The sequence below is a fragment of the Patagioenas fasciata genome, chromosome 3 (assembly GCF_037038585.1).
Source record: "Patagioenas fasciata isolate bPatFas1 chromosome 3, bPatFas1.hap1, whole genome shotgun sequence".
Lineage (NCBI taxonomy): Eukaryota > Metazoa > Chordata > Aves > Columbiformes > Columbidae > Patagioenas > Patagioenas fasciata.
The window spans coordinates 71,712,161-71,727,445 of NC_092522.1; the positions used below are offsets into that span (position 1 = coordinate 71,712,161).

The 15,285-nt window shown below is 37.5% G+C and overlaps 1 protein-coding gene across 4 annotated transcripts in view; it reads left to right on the forward strand.

Moving 5' to 3' along the window:
• TRDN (triadin) overlaps nucleotides 1-15,285 on the forward strand; it is a 221,109-nt gene that overhangs the window by 131,728 nt on the left and 74,096 nt on the right. For all 4 annotated transcript variants that reach the window (XM_071806589.1, XM_071806590.1, XM_071806591.1 and 1 more), the window contains 3 exons: nucleotides 12,244-12,276; nucleotides 12,381-12,413; nucleotides 13,639-13,665. In XM_071806589.1, the coding sequence (XP_071662690.1) occupies nucleotides 12,244-12,276; nucleotides 12,381-12,413; nucleotides 13,639-13,665 (93 nt within the window). The remainder of the gene's footprint in view (nucleotides 1-12,243; nucleotides 12,277-12,380; nucleotides 12,414-13,638; nucleotides 13,666-15,285) is intronic.

The window sequence follows — 15,285 nt, forward strand, 5'->3', positions numbered from 1 at the left end:
AGGTTTCTTTCACAGGATTTCATAGAATAATAGAATACAAAGTTGGAAGAGATCACAAGGATCACCTGGTCCAACCTTTCTTGGCAAAAGCACAGTCTAGACAACTTGGCCCTGCACCCTGTCCAAGTGAATCTTACAAGTGTCCAGTGTTGCGGAATCCACCACTTCCCTGGGGAGATTATTCTGATGGCTGTTTCCTCAGGCACTCCATGTGTGCTGGGCACAGTGTGTCCTCTGGAGGGTTTCTCAGACCTGGATGTATAGGCGCTGAACACCTGCCTCATCCTGCCATTTCTAGCAGGAGAGGTGGCTGGGACGGAAACCTCCTTCTTACCCCCATCCCACTTGGGAAGAGCCCCCGTATCGCTGTGCTGGGTCAGTGGTCCAGGTGTCAGTAGTAGGACACAGACACATCACACCTCAGCTTGGGGAGGTTGCTTGGTCTGTTTTTGCACCGTGAGGAGGGGAAGCACGTGGCAGTGTGGGGCAGGGAAGGGAGCACAGGCTTAAACAAAACAAGGAGCATTTTCAATTGAATTAGCAGAAGGGTAACCTGGGCTCCCTGGCAAGCAGAAAGGAGCTACAGCGCCACTGAGCTCCCTTAGCTGGGGTCAGGGATAGGAACAGTTTGGCTGTGAGTCCCTCTCTTGAGACAACCTCAAGTTGCAGGCAATGCTCCTGCACCTTATTTAAGCACCAGTGATAGTGCTTTCCCCTGATGACTTGTCTGGTTTAAAAATTGGATCTAACTCTTTTCAGTACTGCAAAAATTAAATCCTAATTGCAGCTTAGAATTTCCCTAGAATGGTCTTGAATTTTTTTAATTTAATTCTACAGCATGTTTAACAGATTTTGTGCTGTCACTTAATTGCCTAATGAATGATTTTTAATGCCTAATTTTTCCCATGTTCCTCTACACACTCAAGAAAAAAGAAAAATCTTCTTCACTGCTCCCTTTGGGTTCATAAGATAAACTCTTTTTGAACACCATTTCCCCCTGAAAATCAATGAAATTTAGTTTGGACCCAGAAAGCATAAAATAAGTATGACAGACAAATAGCCAGCTTCAAGTGCGCAGATGTCATCTGCATCCAATCACTCAAACTGAAATTGTCAGTTGTGCTAGAATTATTAGTATTTTATTATGTCTCTGATTTTTCCACTGTTGGTAGGAAGCAGAAAGGAAAAAAAAAAAAAAAAGACATTATAATAGAAATTATGAAATCAGTTTATGGGCACAGAGCATTAGAATGCAAGCTATACTGAAAAGCCTGGTCACAGGATCAGTTGAAAAGGTTCATATCACTCTGCCTAACGCAGGAAGAGGTACTGGTTCTACTGGTAATAGGCAATATTTACTTAACAGAGAACTTATTTTAATTCTTGGTTCAAGGTGAACAACAGCAACTAAAATGACAGCAGGGAAGAATCATTGTACTTATTGTACTTGCCACAAGGTGTAATCAGTGTTATTCTACTTAAAAAGGAAGAAATAACACAAAGTTTATGGGACAGCAAGTATGCTTTGAAATGTATTATAAGTTTACTAAGGAGCTGGGCTCATTGGTTGTCTTTTAGTGATCACCTGTAGGACACAGGAACATGGAAAAAATGCTAAAACCATGTAAATGTTACAAAATATTAGTAAAATTCAGCACATGTATTGAATAATTTACCAACACAGTGGAATAGGCAAAATCATCATGGATTCTTTTTCAGTTTTCTCACATTCAGGTAGCTCTCTCGAGTTACACATCAGGGATGTATTTTACTCAAGACACCACACGATCTATCCACCTAATTATTATCTTCTTGTGTAGATATATTGCCCAAGAGAAGAGACATAAAAATAATCAGTGTAAATTTTGTGTTACACAGCCCCATGTAAGAACTTTTGGAAAGAGGAACAGGAGAGGAACAGAGTTCATTTCTCTTTCTCACCTTACATGGACATGGACCTGGTAGAGTTTACCATCCTGCAGTCTCTTCAGGATCTTATGTCTAAGTGACTCTATGTGACCTGAAATTTCTCTTCATAAGAAGCCACTTCCCCTGGTTAGCATTAATAGTTAATTTTCTCCATGCAGTTAGAAACTTTTCTTTTTTGTAGCTAGCACAATCATTGCTAGAATTTAGTTTGAGAGCAAGAGATAACACCCCAGAACAGAGTTAATATTTTTAATTGCTGTGGTCTGACAGCCAAGGACATTCTGAGTGCTCTGGCCACAGCTGTGGGGGTGTGGGCGGGCATAGATGTGGCAGACCTTTACTGATGTCCAGACTGATCAACAACAATATTCCATTCCATTAGCATCATGCTTCATATTTAAGGAGAGTCGGGATCTTGGGGTCTCTCTCGCATTCCCTTTGCTCTCAGAGACCTGTTCAGGGCAGTTCTGTTCAGGACTTTCTTTAGTTCAGCCTTTTGCCATCCTGCCAATTCACAGAGGCCTCTGAGCCCTTCTGTCTTCTTCCTCTTTCTCTGGGATGGGCTGCTGGGACCAGGTGCTGCTTCCTGGGTCTGGCTGCTTGGTGTGCACAGAGTTCATGAGGAATTGCATTGAATGTATTTTAATTTATATTTCTATTTTAATATGTATTTACTAGTAGCGTATTAGTATTTTCTTATTTTATTTGGCTGTGTTTATCGCAATCTAAGTTTCTCCCTTCCCTTTCAATTCTCTCCCCTGTTTGGGGGGCAAGAGTGCAAGGAGTGAGCGAGCAGCTATCATGGTTATATTGCTTGTTTGGGTTAAACCATTTAAGCATCTCTGCATCTATTTCTGTGATACAGGTGTTACCAAGAAAATTCTTCTCATAGCTGTAATAGTCTCTTCAGTTTTCTAGTCCTTGAAGTGAATCCCCTCAGACATTTTCATAATGTAAGCAGAGCCATTCTCAGGGTTTATGTCCTGGGTTTACAGTTTAACTTTTCAGTGACAAATGACAGAGCTAACTTGTTGCATGCATAGGGATAGTATTTGCAGTGTATTTCCAGATGAAATAAATCTTCATTCAAGTAGCAGATGTTTATGCAGCAGTAAACAAAATAATGAAACCCTACCTGTATCAATGCTACTGCTCAGGGTCCTTGGGTTTAGATCCAGGATCATTCTGTAGTCCTTTTGGATCAAAGAGGCTTTCTTGTCGGTCTGAGTTAGTGTAATTCTTCCTCTCTCCCACCTTAACTCCTTGGGAAGTTAAACATCATATCTTTGAATTATTCAGTTTATTTCTGGTTTTAAAGAGAGAGTTACAATCTTGTTTGTCTTTGCACACTAGGTGGAAATTATATTAACTGAGTCCCCAGCAACCTGCAAGACAGGAGAAAGTGGCTCTTGGACCTCACCTGTTTATCCCAGAGAGCTTCCACCAGGCTTAGCAAAGCTTCGCAGCTGACTCTGCTCCTGGTCTGCCAGGAATGCACTGTACCTTCAACAAGTACAACCTTGCTGCTATTGCAGTAGTCCATCACTCAGCTGCTTAGTATCTGCAAGAATCTAGTATGTGGTTGGAGATGAATTCCATGAATTATTTCAACTCACTTTCATTCCAGTTCAAGTCTGAGAAAATATTGCAGACCAGGAGATCTCAAATTGTCTGCAGGACTATGTAAGCTGGATAATTACCAACTCTTAATCAGAAAGGAAAAATGAATTCTTGACTTCTGTCACCATCTATGTCCTCTAAGGGGAGGAATTTTCCAGTGTTAGAAGGTTTTACTTTATAGTCTTGAATTCTTTACATACAGGATTTATTTAAATGGAGTGTGAAATTGCTTATTTAACACAAAGCTTTCTAATCTGAAGCTCAATTTTATTAACCAATTTTTAAAATATTTTTGAGTAAATGCCCTAGAATTTAGCAAAGTTTTGCTACTTTTGCTCTGATGTTGAAATGCTCAGTCTCTTAGCTAGGCGTACTACTGTTGTATTTATATGTTCCTTACAGCATCCTCTCTTTCAGGATCATATAGAGTTAAAATCATTTCCTATGCTTCCTTTCACATGATAGTGAACTGTGAAGACACTTCTACTGAAAATGCAGCCTTATTTCTCATTTTATTGCCTGATATTATGAAATGCCACAGTCCAGTCTATGCAATGCAGTGAAGTATTGTCATACTACTAACACAAAAATGGTATTACTCTAAGAGCAAGACAGGGGGAGCAAGTTAACTACAAAAAAAAAAGAAGAAATTATTTCATAGATTAAAGTAACAGTAATGAGAATAAAAGAGGGTCAAAATTAAATGCTATTTAAATACAAATCAGAGCAAAAAGGATTATTAAGTGCCCATTCTTTATGCGAAGGGAATTTTAAGATGTATTATTCTGAGGTTGGCAGTCTTTCATAACCTTGAAGTTGTTTCATGATTTAAGTGCACTTTTGGCAAGAATTGGGCCCAATTTCAGCAAAGTATGTAACATATCTTTAATTCTATCTTGAGTCAGCAAAGCATTTAAGCACATGCTTAAGCTTTGGTGAATCCAGACAACCCAGATGAGGAGCAGTTGAGGTAACTGGGGCTGTTTAGCATGGAGAAAAGGACACTTAGGGGAGACCTTATTGCTGTCTACACCTACCTGAAAGGAGGTTGTAGCATGGAGGGTGTTGGTCTCATCTCCCAAATAGAAAGTGATAGGACAAGAGGATATATGGCCTCAAGTTGTGCCAGAGGAGGTTTAGATTGGATATTAGGAAAAAATCCTTCACAGAAAGGGTTGTCAGGCATTGGAACAGACTACCCAGGGAAGTGGTGGAGTCACCATCCCTGGAGGGGTTTAAAAGGTATTTAGACGAGGTTCCTAGAGACATGGTTTAGTGCTAGAGTTAGGTTATGGTTGGACTCAATGATCCTGAGGGTCTTTTCCAACTGAAATCATTCTATGATTCTACGATTTTATGTATATGATTCCCTTACCAGGCAATAGTCTTTTGGAAGCAGTACCACCTTTGTTTGCTATAAAGGGGATAAATCAGTATCGCCTTGATTGTTGAGACCATTATGAAAATGGTACTGGATTTTCAGAGGAGCAGTGGTATGAACTAGATTTTCTATATTGTATACGGTTATTTATTTAACATCTACAATGTATGATGTTCTTGAATATGGCAGTGCTATGTTTTAGAGAGAGACCAAGTGGAAACACAGTATGCCTCACTACGATATTTCTTAAATATGAGTTTTCTCACATCATCATACAGGTCTACAACTACAGATCTGAAAGTGACTGTATTAAGAAGTTGCAGTCCAGTATCATAAGTAACAATATCAGTTTAGTCTGCAGAGTGCCACAAATAATCTGATGAGTTTTTCTCTTCTGTAACAGCTGCTTGGAGTACTCAATTTTGGAGATTTACGTATTTCAGAAATAGTGGTTGCTGGGTTTATTTTATGCATACAGTGGGCTCCTCTCAGCATCTTATTGACTGTCTGAGCTGTGCACTTCTCCTAGAACCTTCTGTCAATGTCTTCCATCATGATGTTGCCTCTGCAAATATCTTCTGAAGAAGTTCCTTGTCCTGGTTAAGGCAGTCAAGGAAGCCTTTCAAAGTATTTAACCACACAATCCTTTCATTTGTGTTTTGAGAGCAAGTATACCAAATCTTTTGCTCACTTTCTCATTCTACCCCTCTCGGGTTACCCAACATCAGGACCTAGCTCCCAGTCAGGCACTACAGAGCTCCTGTTCTAAGTTCATTAAATTTGAATTACATGTATTCCTTTCAGATCTCATTGCAGCAGTTTCTAGGATCTATTGTTTTTGCTACTGAATTAGCTAATTTAATCTGCACAACATGTTTGCCTAATAACAGGCAAAACCTAGAACTGGTATATGCTTCAAAGTTTTCTTTCTTTTCTGAAATGTCTGTTCCAGACTCATATTCTCGAGGGGTTAGAGAGGTTGAAGCAGAAGTCCTTTCCTTGTCAAAAGAAGGTGATGTGTGAGCTAGTTAAAGCATGAGCAAGTAGTAATGGGTGAGTGCCATGCAAGATATGACGACTCTCAGTTGATATGCTCGTGTCCTAAATCAATTACAAAGTAATATGACTCATTCTACCTCACAGTGAGAGACTATTAAGAAAACTAAATTACTTTCACCTTGCTGTGGTATATGAGCATGCATACAACTGCTACAACTGATCTCATGCTCAGTAATTTGTAGAAATAACTCCCTAGAGGTGCTCCTGGTTCAAACAGGTGTGGTTCTATGCAGGATTTTTCTGAATCCAACAGAGCGTCCTTCTGCTCATTGAGTATTGGTTGGAAATAGTTGCACCTGAACATCTTAGTCATCTTAGTTCTCAAAAGGCTAGTAGTACTCCTCAGATCCCTATTTTAAAAGAAATACAGGTTAAGTTTTTTCACAGGTAAAAATCTACTAGCAGATACTTGTTGTCTGCATTAAAAAATCACACCGTGTTTATAAATTTTTTTTTTTTTTACCACCTGAGCCTTAAATAGAAATCCTAAGACTAGTGAAGTAAATTTGTTCTTGTAACAAATTAGTGTTAACAATAGGCATTAAGAATGGACTTTTTCGCAAGGGCTCTGTTCATAACGTGTAAGGATTTTGGAGTTTTTTTCAAGTGTGGTGCATCAGTTTTGAACACAGGCAGTGCCCTAGTCAGAATTGTAGTATTAACCTACTTTTATTTTAAGGATTCTAAATCAAAAATATTTTTATTCCAATGGGAAATTAGAAATGTGTGGTCTAGAAATACACCCATGCTGGTTATTGGTTCTACTCCTTCTGATGGGAAAACAGAAGACCCACACCTTCTCCTTGTCATGTGGCAAAAGTGATGTAAGTGTTGTTTTCCTAAGAGTGATCAAATATACTCTACATTTACATAAGCATGTGCTTCAAGAGTGTTGACTTGAACAACTGATGTATTTGCATGTGATTTGAGTCCTTGGGGAATATTTTTCCTCTGACTGAGAGGAGCTTTGCAAGGCTGGTAAGACAGGCATAAAAGATCTGCATTCTTTCTATTTTCCCCTTATGCCAGTTCCTTTCCTCTTGATTATCCTGACTTTTTCAGAAACTAACAGAGCATTTTGGGCTCTTGAGAGGAAAAGGTACCTACCTGTTTTCTGAGAGATAGCTTTGTCTTTAGGCTGTGTTAGAATTGTACTGGAGCCTTGTGAAAAGAAGGTGCTTGCTTTCCCTCAGAGGTAATACAACCTGATATTCTAAAAAGAGATTATAGACTTCCTGCCTACTCAAGTATGGGAGGACAGATCCCATCAACTTCAAAGAAGGATCTGAAATCTAAGAATAAACCCACGTTATAAAATGCACATCCTAGGAATTGTGCTCAATGTATTTTGATCAACTTTTTTCCTTTTTTTTTAATCTACCTTGCTAGTGAGTAAGAAAAGGTGTATTAGATTTGAATGAAGGTTTCTAGCAACCTTTATTTAAGTATGTCCACAAAACACAGAAGATCATGTACTCTTACTATTATTTTAATGTCAAGACCTTTTTTGTTGCTGTGTACACCTCCTGAGGAAAGGCAGAGCCTATGGACTTCTTTAAAGGGTAAAGAGGGATTTGCCAAACTGTGACCAGTTTAACCTCTTCCTCATAACGATAACAAAACTGATATATGGTCAGCTGGAAGGATTTTGAAAACACGACTGTCTAACTCACCTTTGGTGAAGACTGGCCGCATTCACCCAAAATCAGGGTCCTTGGCCAATTTGATGGTGTCTATCCTAACACTATCTTCCTCTCTGAGCATCAGTCATCCATCTAAAATTATGCAGAAGCTGTATTAAACAAGAAATGGGCTGTACTAACATGAAGCTAAGGTGACTAGTGAAAGCATTTGTTTATTTATTTACTTTGTTAAACAAAATCACCGAAGAGGACAGTATAACCTTCATCGTCTGCATAAAAATCCTGAAGTCATTTTGGTGACTTCTACCTTATTCAGTTTTCCTGAGACATTTCTCAGTGCTGAGACTTCTGCCTTCAGTTTTGATGCCATCATTTTCTGCCTGTGAAGAAAAGCTACAGACCTAATTGCTTGAACTAAAAGCATTTACATTTCATCCAGACCTCTTTTATTTTCTTTGAGGAGTGTTTTCACCAAATACTTGCCAACAGGCTAGCAGACTTCTAATGCAAAGATACTGATACAGAGAGCTGTCAACTGCTTTCCTTGTCTTCATAAAATTCATTCAGAAAAACAGTTTATTACTCTATTCAAAACATATTAATTTATAGAGGAGCTGGTATATATGTGTCATGATCTCACCAAGGAAGGGGTTTCCTTCATGTGTTGTTATTCCAGAAAGAAATGTATTTTTTCAGTTCACTATCTTTTTAAATCAAAGTGTATGATGGCAGTGAGCTTTTCTGCATAGATCCAGTAAGCAGAATCACAGTCAAAGAGAGCAGAACAAGTACTTCTTGGGAGCAGAACTGGAGAAATCTAGTTCGACGCAGAACTTTCTCATGTGCATTATCTCAGTTCTAACAATGTGACTGAGCTCATATTGCAACCTTTCCCTTCCACAGGAGGGACTAAAACCATCCTTTCTGTATGTAGCTGCTTACATTCACAATATTCTTAATGAAAGGATGTCTTGGAGAGTTTTAACACTCTGTCTCATTTGGTTTTAATTAACTAATATGATATGAAAGTCTGAGAAGAAAAAGGACAGGCATAGAGTCTATAAAACTGAGAATACAAGACTGTAAGACCAGGCTAACTTTCTGGTCTCTAAGGATTGAAGTATTCACAACAATGCATGGAGTATGACAACTGTATTCTTCACGAAAATATTTGTGGCAAAATGTAAAGAACAGCACAGAAAGCACCATTTTTATGCAGCTACTGAGTACAAACAGAACAGTGTTGATTATTTAATGTGTGCAGACCACAGAACAGCAAACCCAGTTGAAATCCCATGTATTTAAACTTCCCAATCCGTGTGATTCCATATACGATTTTTATTTTTGTGAATGTTTTTTGAACATGAATGCTTTATCTGAATTAGTATACACACACACACAAATATGTACACACACAGCTATACAAATTAAGGTGGGATATCAATTGTTCTCTCCTGGTGGATGGCAGAGGGTCGCAGTTTGTGACTCATCATCTTGACAGTAAAGGTTAAAGTGCACCACTGCAATTTGCCAGCCTAGATGCTTTTCAGCTCTATTCATGCTTTAGGGAAGAGCGGGACTTAGGGAAGAGATGCAGAGGCAAATTCAGGTTCTCTTCTGTTTCCCACATGCTCCAGGGGTGTCTAGGAGTGTGTCACTAATAATGAAACAAACAAAAAAAAACATTAATATGGTTTTATGGGCATGTTATAAATAACTTTGCCGATTTTCATAAAAAAGAAAAAACATTTGTTTAAAGCATCAGAGTTTATAAAGATGGTGAAATGCCAAACTAAATCAAATCTCAAGTCCATGCATGGTGGAAAAATAAAATATTATCAGAAAAAGTTTCATGAATAAAAAACAAAACTAACAGTACAGTTTCATATACATACAAAAATGGTTAAATATAACAAGAATGACAAATGTCATGGGAGATGCCTAATGTATCTATGTATCTACAGTTGGCAATATCCTTTCATGTGTCATACTAACTAGTTGTTATTTAAAAAAAAAAAAAAAAAAAAAGATCATACCATGTCAGACTTCTTCTGCAGAAATTCTTGATGTCAAATTCTTGTACACATTATTTAATTTTTCTCATGGAAAAAGACTTATTTCATATGCTTATGGAAGTAGAACTGTTATAAAAGGAGCTCTATAGAACTTTCTTAATGTTTGTAGTTTTGAAAAACAGGAAAAAAAGTAAATAAATGGAAAATTTTGTACCTTGCAAAAACATTTGCTGAGTATTGCTAATGTCATAGTGTTGCCTGATCTCATGAGAGGTGACATATCTTAGAATGAGGGAAAAATAATTGCCTCAGAACCATTAAAGTCATAATTATGTTTCCTTCAGTTTCCAGGAAGTTGTCCTGAGCAACAGCAAAACAGAAAACCCCATGAAACCAATCAAAATTCTCATTTCACAGAATGAGTCCTAAAATAACTGTATGAAATTGGATACTCTCAAGAGCACTTGGGCTACACAAAACTGAAGCTGCAGCTGTTGTTATGATTAAGCTCGTTGAGTCAGCCAAACTATTGAGTCCCAAACTTCTGTCCTCTCGCTTTTTTGCTATATTTCTCCTCCTTGAACTTCGTTGCCACCCTAGGTAGGATGTCATCGAGAAAATACAATATTTATTGAGTCAATAAACTATTTAATGACAATTCACTCTCTAGTACCATCACTTTTCCATATTGCTGGGAAAATCATATCCCTGGCTCGTTTCTTTGACCACACCAATCTGGTCCACGACTAATTCCATTGAATTTCACCTCTTGTGTACAATGTGACTACAAAGAACTTACAATATTTTAAATATGTATGTTATATAATAAATACATTAAAATGTGCTTTGTATAACTATATTGAAGCTATGTCCCTGGTTTCAGTCAGCTAGTCTTGATGCTTTGAAGTACACATTTTGGCTGAAAGATATTGCATATTAAATTGTGATCCAATTCAATCAAAAATTTTGATAAAAAACAGAAAAATAAAATCCTCTTTTTTAAGATCTCAGAATAGAATCTTATTAGTTCATTAATATATATATAAGCTGGATTCTCAGATAGATTTAAACACTCAGACAAAAATGAATATCTTACTTTAGATAGAACTATATCCATTGTTTGATACAAACTTACTGGGAGTGGGAGTATAGAGCTATGTTAAATTTTGTTTTAAACTTTCCAGTTGTGGGGGTTTTTTAATACTTCAGATCAGCCTGCCCTCTCTATTATCAAATGTTTTCATAGCTGTGTGGAGTGTACCTCTTTTGTATGTCCACTGTGCATCCAGTATTAATATTGTTTATGGATTAATATTTAATGTGAATACTACTCATATTAATGTCATAGATCAGCATATTTTTCTGTTGGCAGTTCTTGTTCCTTTTTGCTTATTCAATTCAAGAATAACCCAAATTTAAGGATAGGCTTGCTTTTAGTGAGGATACAACATTCAGAATCACTTTAAACATGGAACTTTATATCTTGATGCTAGAGTGGGATCAATTTAAATACTACTATTCCTCAACTGTATAGCAGAGAATTAATACAAATAAATCCTATAATAAACATGGAGAAAATATAATCATCAGATATCAGTAAGCAAAAAGCAGATGTTTTAATAGAAACTGTTTTTATCTTGTAATCAGTCAGCTCAGACACTCTTCAATTTAGGTTGTGTTCCTATGAGGATCCAAACCTGTACCGCGGAGCCTTTCCATATGCTGTTTAAAAGCATCTGCAAACATCATCTGTTGACAGAAAAAGCTCGTTTATTTTTTTGCTACTGTGAATGTCAGTCCTGGCTGGTAGATCACGCTCAGTTTTGGAGAGATGCATTCAGTCCCTCTCTCTTCCCCCTTGGTAGGCCACCTACTCCTTCTCTGAGGAGTGCTTTTGAAGCACCTTCTGGCAAGGTGGAAAGAGCTGAGACACAAACTACCATTAAAAATTTGTACATCCCACTCATGGCTTGCCAGGGTGTATGGAGTTTAGGTGAATGAAGCTTTTCAGGTTCCAGACCCTGTTTGGTGACTACCTCCTGTGAATTATGTCCCCTGTGTGTCCTCTCCCCTGCCCCCATGGTCTGTATGTCTGTAAAAAAGGCCAGGACGCCCTCCCTTCCCTTCTCCCATGGCCGTGGAGTGGCAGCAGCTGGACCAGATGCTCTGCTTATTCACCAGTCTCCCCAGTGAAGAAAGGCAAGGACCATACCACAGGTGTCCTGAGACACATACAGCTGGTTCACACGCCCCCACTTAGACCACCCTGAAGTAAAACTGCAGATTTTTTAACCTACATTAGGTTAAATGTTTAACCTAACTAGAATTTCCTTTTAACACCTTATTATAGCAGTTACATCTTTTAGTGTCCATTATTAACAGCTGTTAGCACAGTGTGAAAACCACTGAAGACACTGATGACAACTAGGAAGGTTCTGTTTTGATGTGCAGAAAAGTAGGAAGGGCTCACATGAACTCAGAGTCCAAAGGAAAGTGTCACATCCAACCACTGCTAACAACATGAAAATTATAGTCTAGGGCAACTAAAAAAATATTATAACAAGAGGAAAATACATTTTATTTTTTTCTTTTTCAGAACCACACAAGAAAGAAAAAATGATGGAAATTGGTGAATATTCTCCCCTCTTTATGTTCCTTTTCAAGTATCCTAATGTTTTAAATTAATTCCTGTCGGAAGTCAGTATTTGATTTTGTTCACCTGCTTTTTTACAGCCAAAACATCAAAGAAAGAAGCAAAAATACATGGTAAGACCTGTGAAATATGGTAAGTTTTAGAGTCACATGTATCTGGTTTGATTTTAAGCTGAGACAGGTTTAGGTAAAGGGACCAAAAAAAAAAAAAAAACAAAAAACAACAAGTGAAGCCAGAGATAAAGATTTGCTGGTTTAGTCTGTTACTTGAGCAAATAAATGGCTGTGGAGCAGACATGCGGCCATTTGGTCTCATGGAACTGAGATCTGTTCAAGTGTTGTTAAGAAGAACAATGAGGGCGATAGTTTTTTATTTCAGCTTTTTAAAATGTTTATCTTTTCAAGGAAATGGATCTGCTTGGAGGTTACAGTAAATGGATGGAGAACAAAACACAAAACAGGAGTTTCAGAGTGTGTAAAGCAGGAAAAATATAGGTTATTTTATTATGGTTTTATTCCAAACACCCATGCATTTTATTCTTGTAACTAGGTCCTCTTCCTTATTCTACTTCTTCAGTTTATCCATATTTGGGAGAGCATGAAGTTTTTCAGCTCACTTTACAGCCAAGCTTGGTGACTCATTTCATCAGATGACTCTATTTTTTCAAAGATCATTTCTGAGCAAAAAATACCTACTGGAGACAGTCAATTTATGGAAAACTGAATCTGTCCTTTTCTATAGCATAAAAGCCTATCACAGTGCTTCAGAATGAAGAATAAAGAAAATGTGGAAGTTCAATTAATTTGGTTTTAGTTAATGCAACTATGAGGAAGAATAAACAAATTAAACTGAGAAAACATGTTCAAGAAAAACTTTTGAAAGTCGATCTTCCCCTGTATCAATACTAGAAGAGTTCTCTACTTTAACTTTTCAATAAACTAAAAAAATTCCCTTAAATTCTCCAAATTACTAAAATTGTTAAAAGGAGATTTCTGTTGCATATCCTCCACTTATGTTTGGTATGTGCCTATTCTGAAACCTGTTTTTACACCTTCTCTCATTACTTGAAAATAAGGGAGCTATTGAAGCTCCATATATAAGTTACTTATTGACCTTGTTTTCCATTGCTCTTAATCTGCAGATTAATTAATCATCTGCCATGAGACTATCTAAACAAGCAACATATGTGCGTGTCAGTTTTGCTCTGCATAAAAAACGAATGTCTGCTCTTCATAGATAGGTACCATATTGACCAAGGGAACAGGTGTTAGAATCAATCTTAATTTCTTTATGTATTTGCAAAACTTGTTTCCTGGAATATTTTCTTTTATTTTACAGCATCTGTGGAAACTCTGAAGTCAAAAGGCAAGTAAATTTATTTGGTTTTAAAACTGAAATGAAGGAATGCTGTTGTTAACTCTACTGTTAACGAAAAAGCTTCTTGTGACAAAACTGCTAATAGGTGTTACTTAAGTGGACCTTTTGAATTGTAATGACTGCCACATTGCAGGACATCAAAGGGCTTGGACTGGATGATCTCCAGAGGGCCCTTCCAACCCTAACCATTCTGTGATTCTGTGAAAGCACCTTTACAAAACAGGTGTCTTTTCCCAGAGTTGTCCATAAGAAACTCTAATTCTCCAACTATAACAAATTCAGTTTCTAGCCCTAGTTTAAACAATAAGGTTTTTCAGAAAGGTAAAAAGGAGAAGTAACCAATCTTCCGTGGACATATGACACAAGCAATAATATTTCTCTTTTTGCCCATGTGCCTGATCCAAAGTTTGTTCCTTTCCTGTAGGCACAGACAACATGGACTGGTGAGAAAACTCAAGGGCTTAAATCCAAGCCGAGCTACTATTTAATTGTTAGTGCCTGACTTTCTAGATATATACAATGCAAGACACTAGTTCTGAATTGCCTTCAAGAACATTACAAATGTCGGTTGTATCCTGGACACAAATGCAATATGGAATGGCAAGTTACAAATCACACTTCACTCTCAGTCCATGTTTATTCGTATCAATGACCACCTTGTTTTATAAACATTCCCTTTCAAACAAATAGGACTTCATTTATCAACCACACAGACTTAATGGATTTTGGTCACTGAGTTGTCCACCACAAGCCAAAGGTAGGGAAAGGAGAATTTCCAATTTTTAATATCCTGCTATCATTCAAGAATCTTCTTTTACTTCGGTGTTCATCTCTGAAGCCTCATTCACATTAAGCAGTAAACACTGCCACAAGTAGTCAGGCTGAATTGAAAGGCAGTAGAGCACTCTCCTGGAGCATGAGGAAGGGTTGCAGAATCACAGCTGTGGAGATTAATACAAGGAGATCAAAGCTGATACATTATTTCCTTTATTGGGCGTTTTTAAGTTCCCTGCTTTGCGGGTTAAATTCATAATGTTGTCATTGCTCTGCAGCTAATTGTATTGAGCAAAACAGAAACCAGAGTAATTTAGGCATTTATTCTTTTTATACTCCCATCAGATAAACCACAGAAGTTAAAGGGAAAAAAAAAAAAAGTATGATGAGTTAAGCTCTTGCATTTTTAGCAAGTTCTAGACAGCCAAATCTGAAAATGATGGTAGTCTTGCTGCTACGGGTGATTGAATAAAGCCTTCCCCTGTTGCTTGAAGCCTCTAAGCAAATCTTTTTGATACGTTAGTATTTCTTCTGTAATGCTGTACTATGCATATGAAGGCAACATTTCAAGATCTGTGAACCCATTTCTGCCCAGCCTCGGTCCATCAGGGTCTGAAAAGAAGTGAAGCAGTTGCTTGTTGCAGAACTAAGTTCCCTTATGCAAACTTCAAGATTTATTTGGTCACCACTAGGAAATATTGTCATATACCTTTTGAAATTATTATTCCCACAGATTATATTTAAACTTTTCTTAAAAGTTATTTTGTCTAGGTCGCTTGTAAAGTTTACAAACAGAACTAGCACAGTTTTTGAAAAAACAGAGCTTTTACCTCT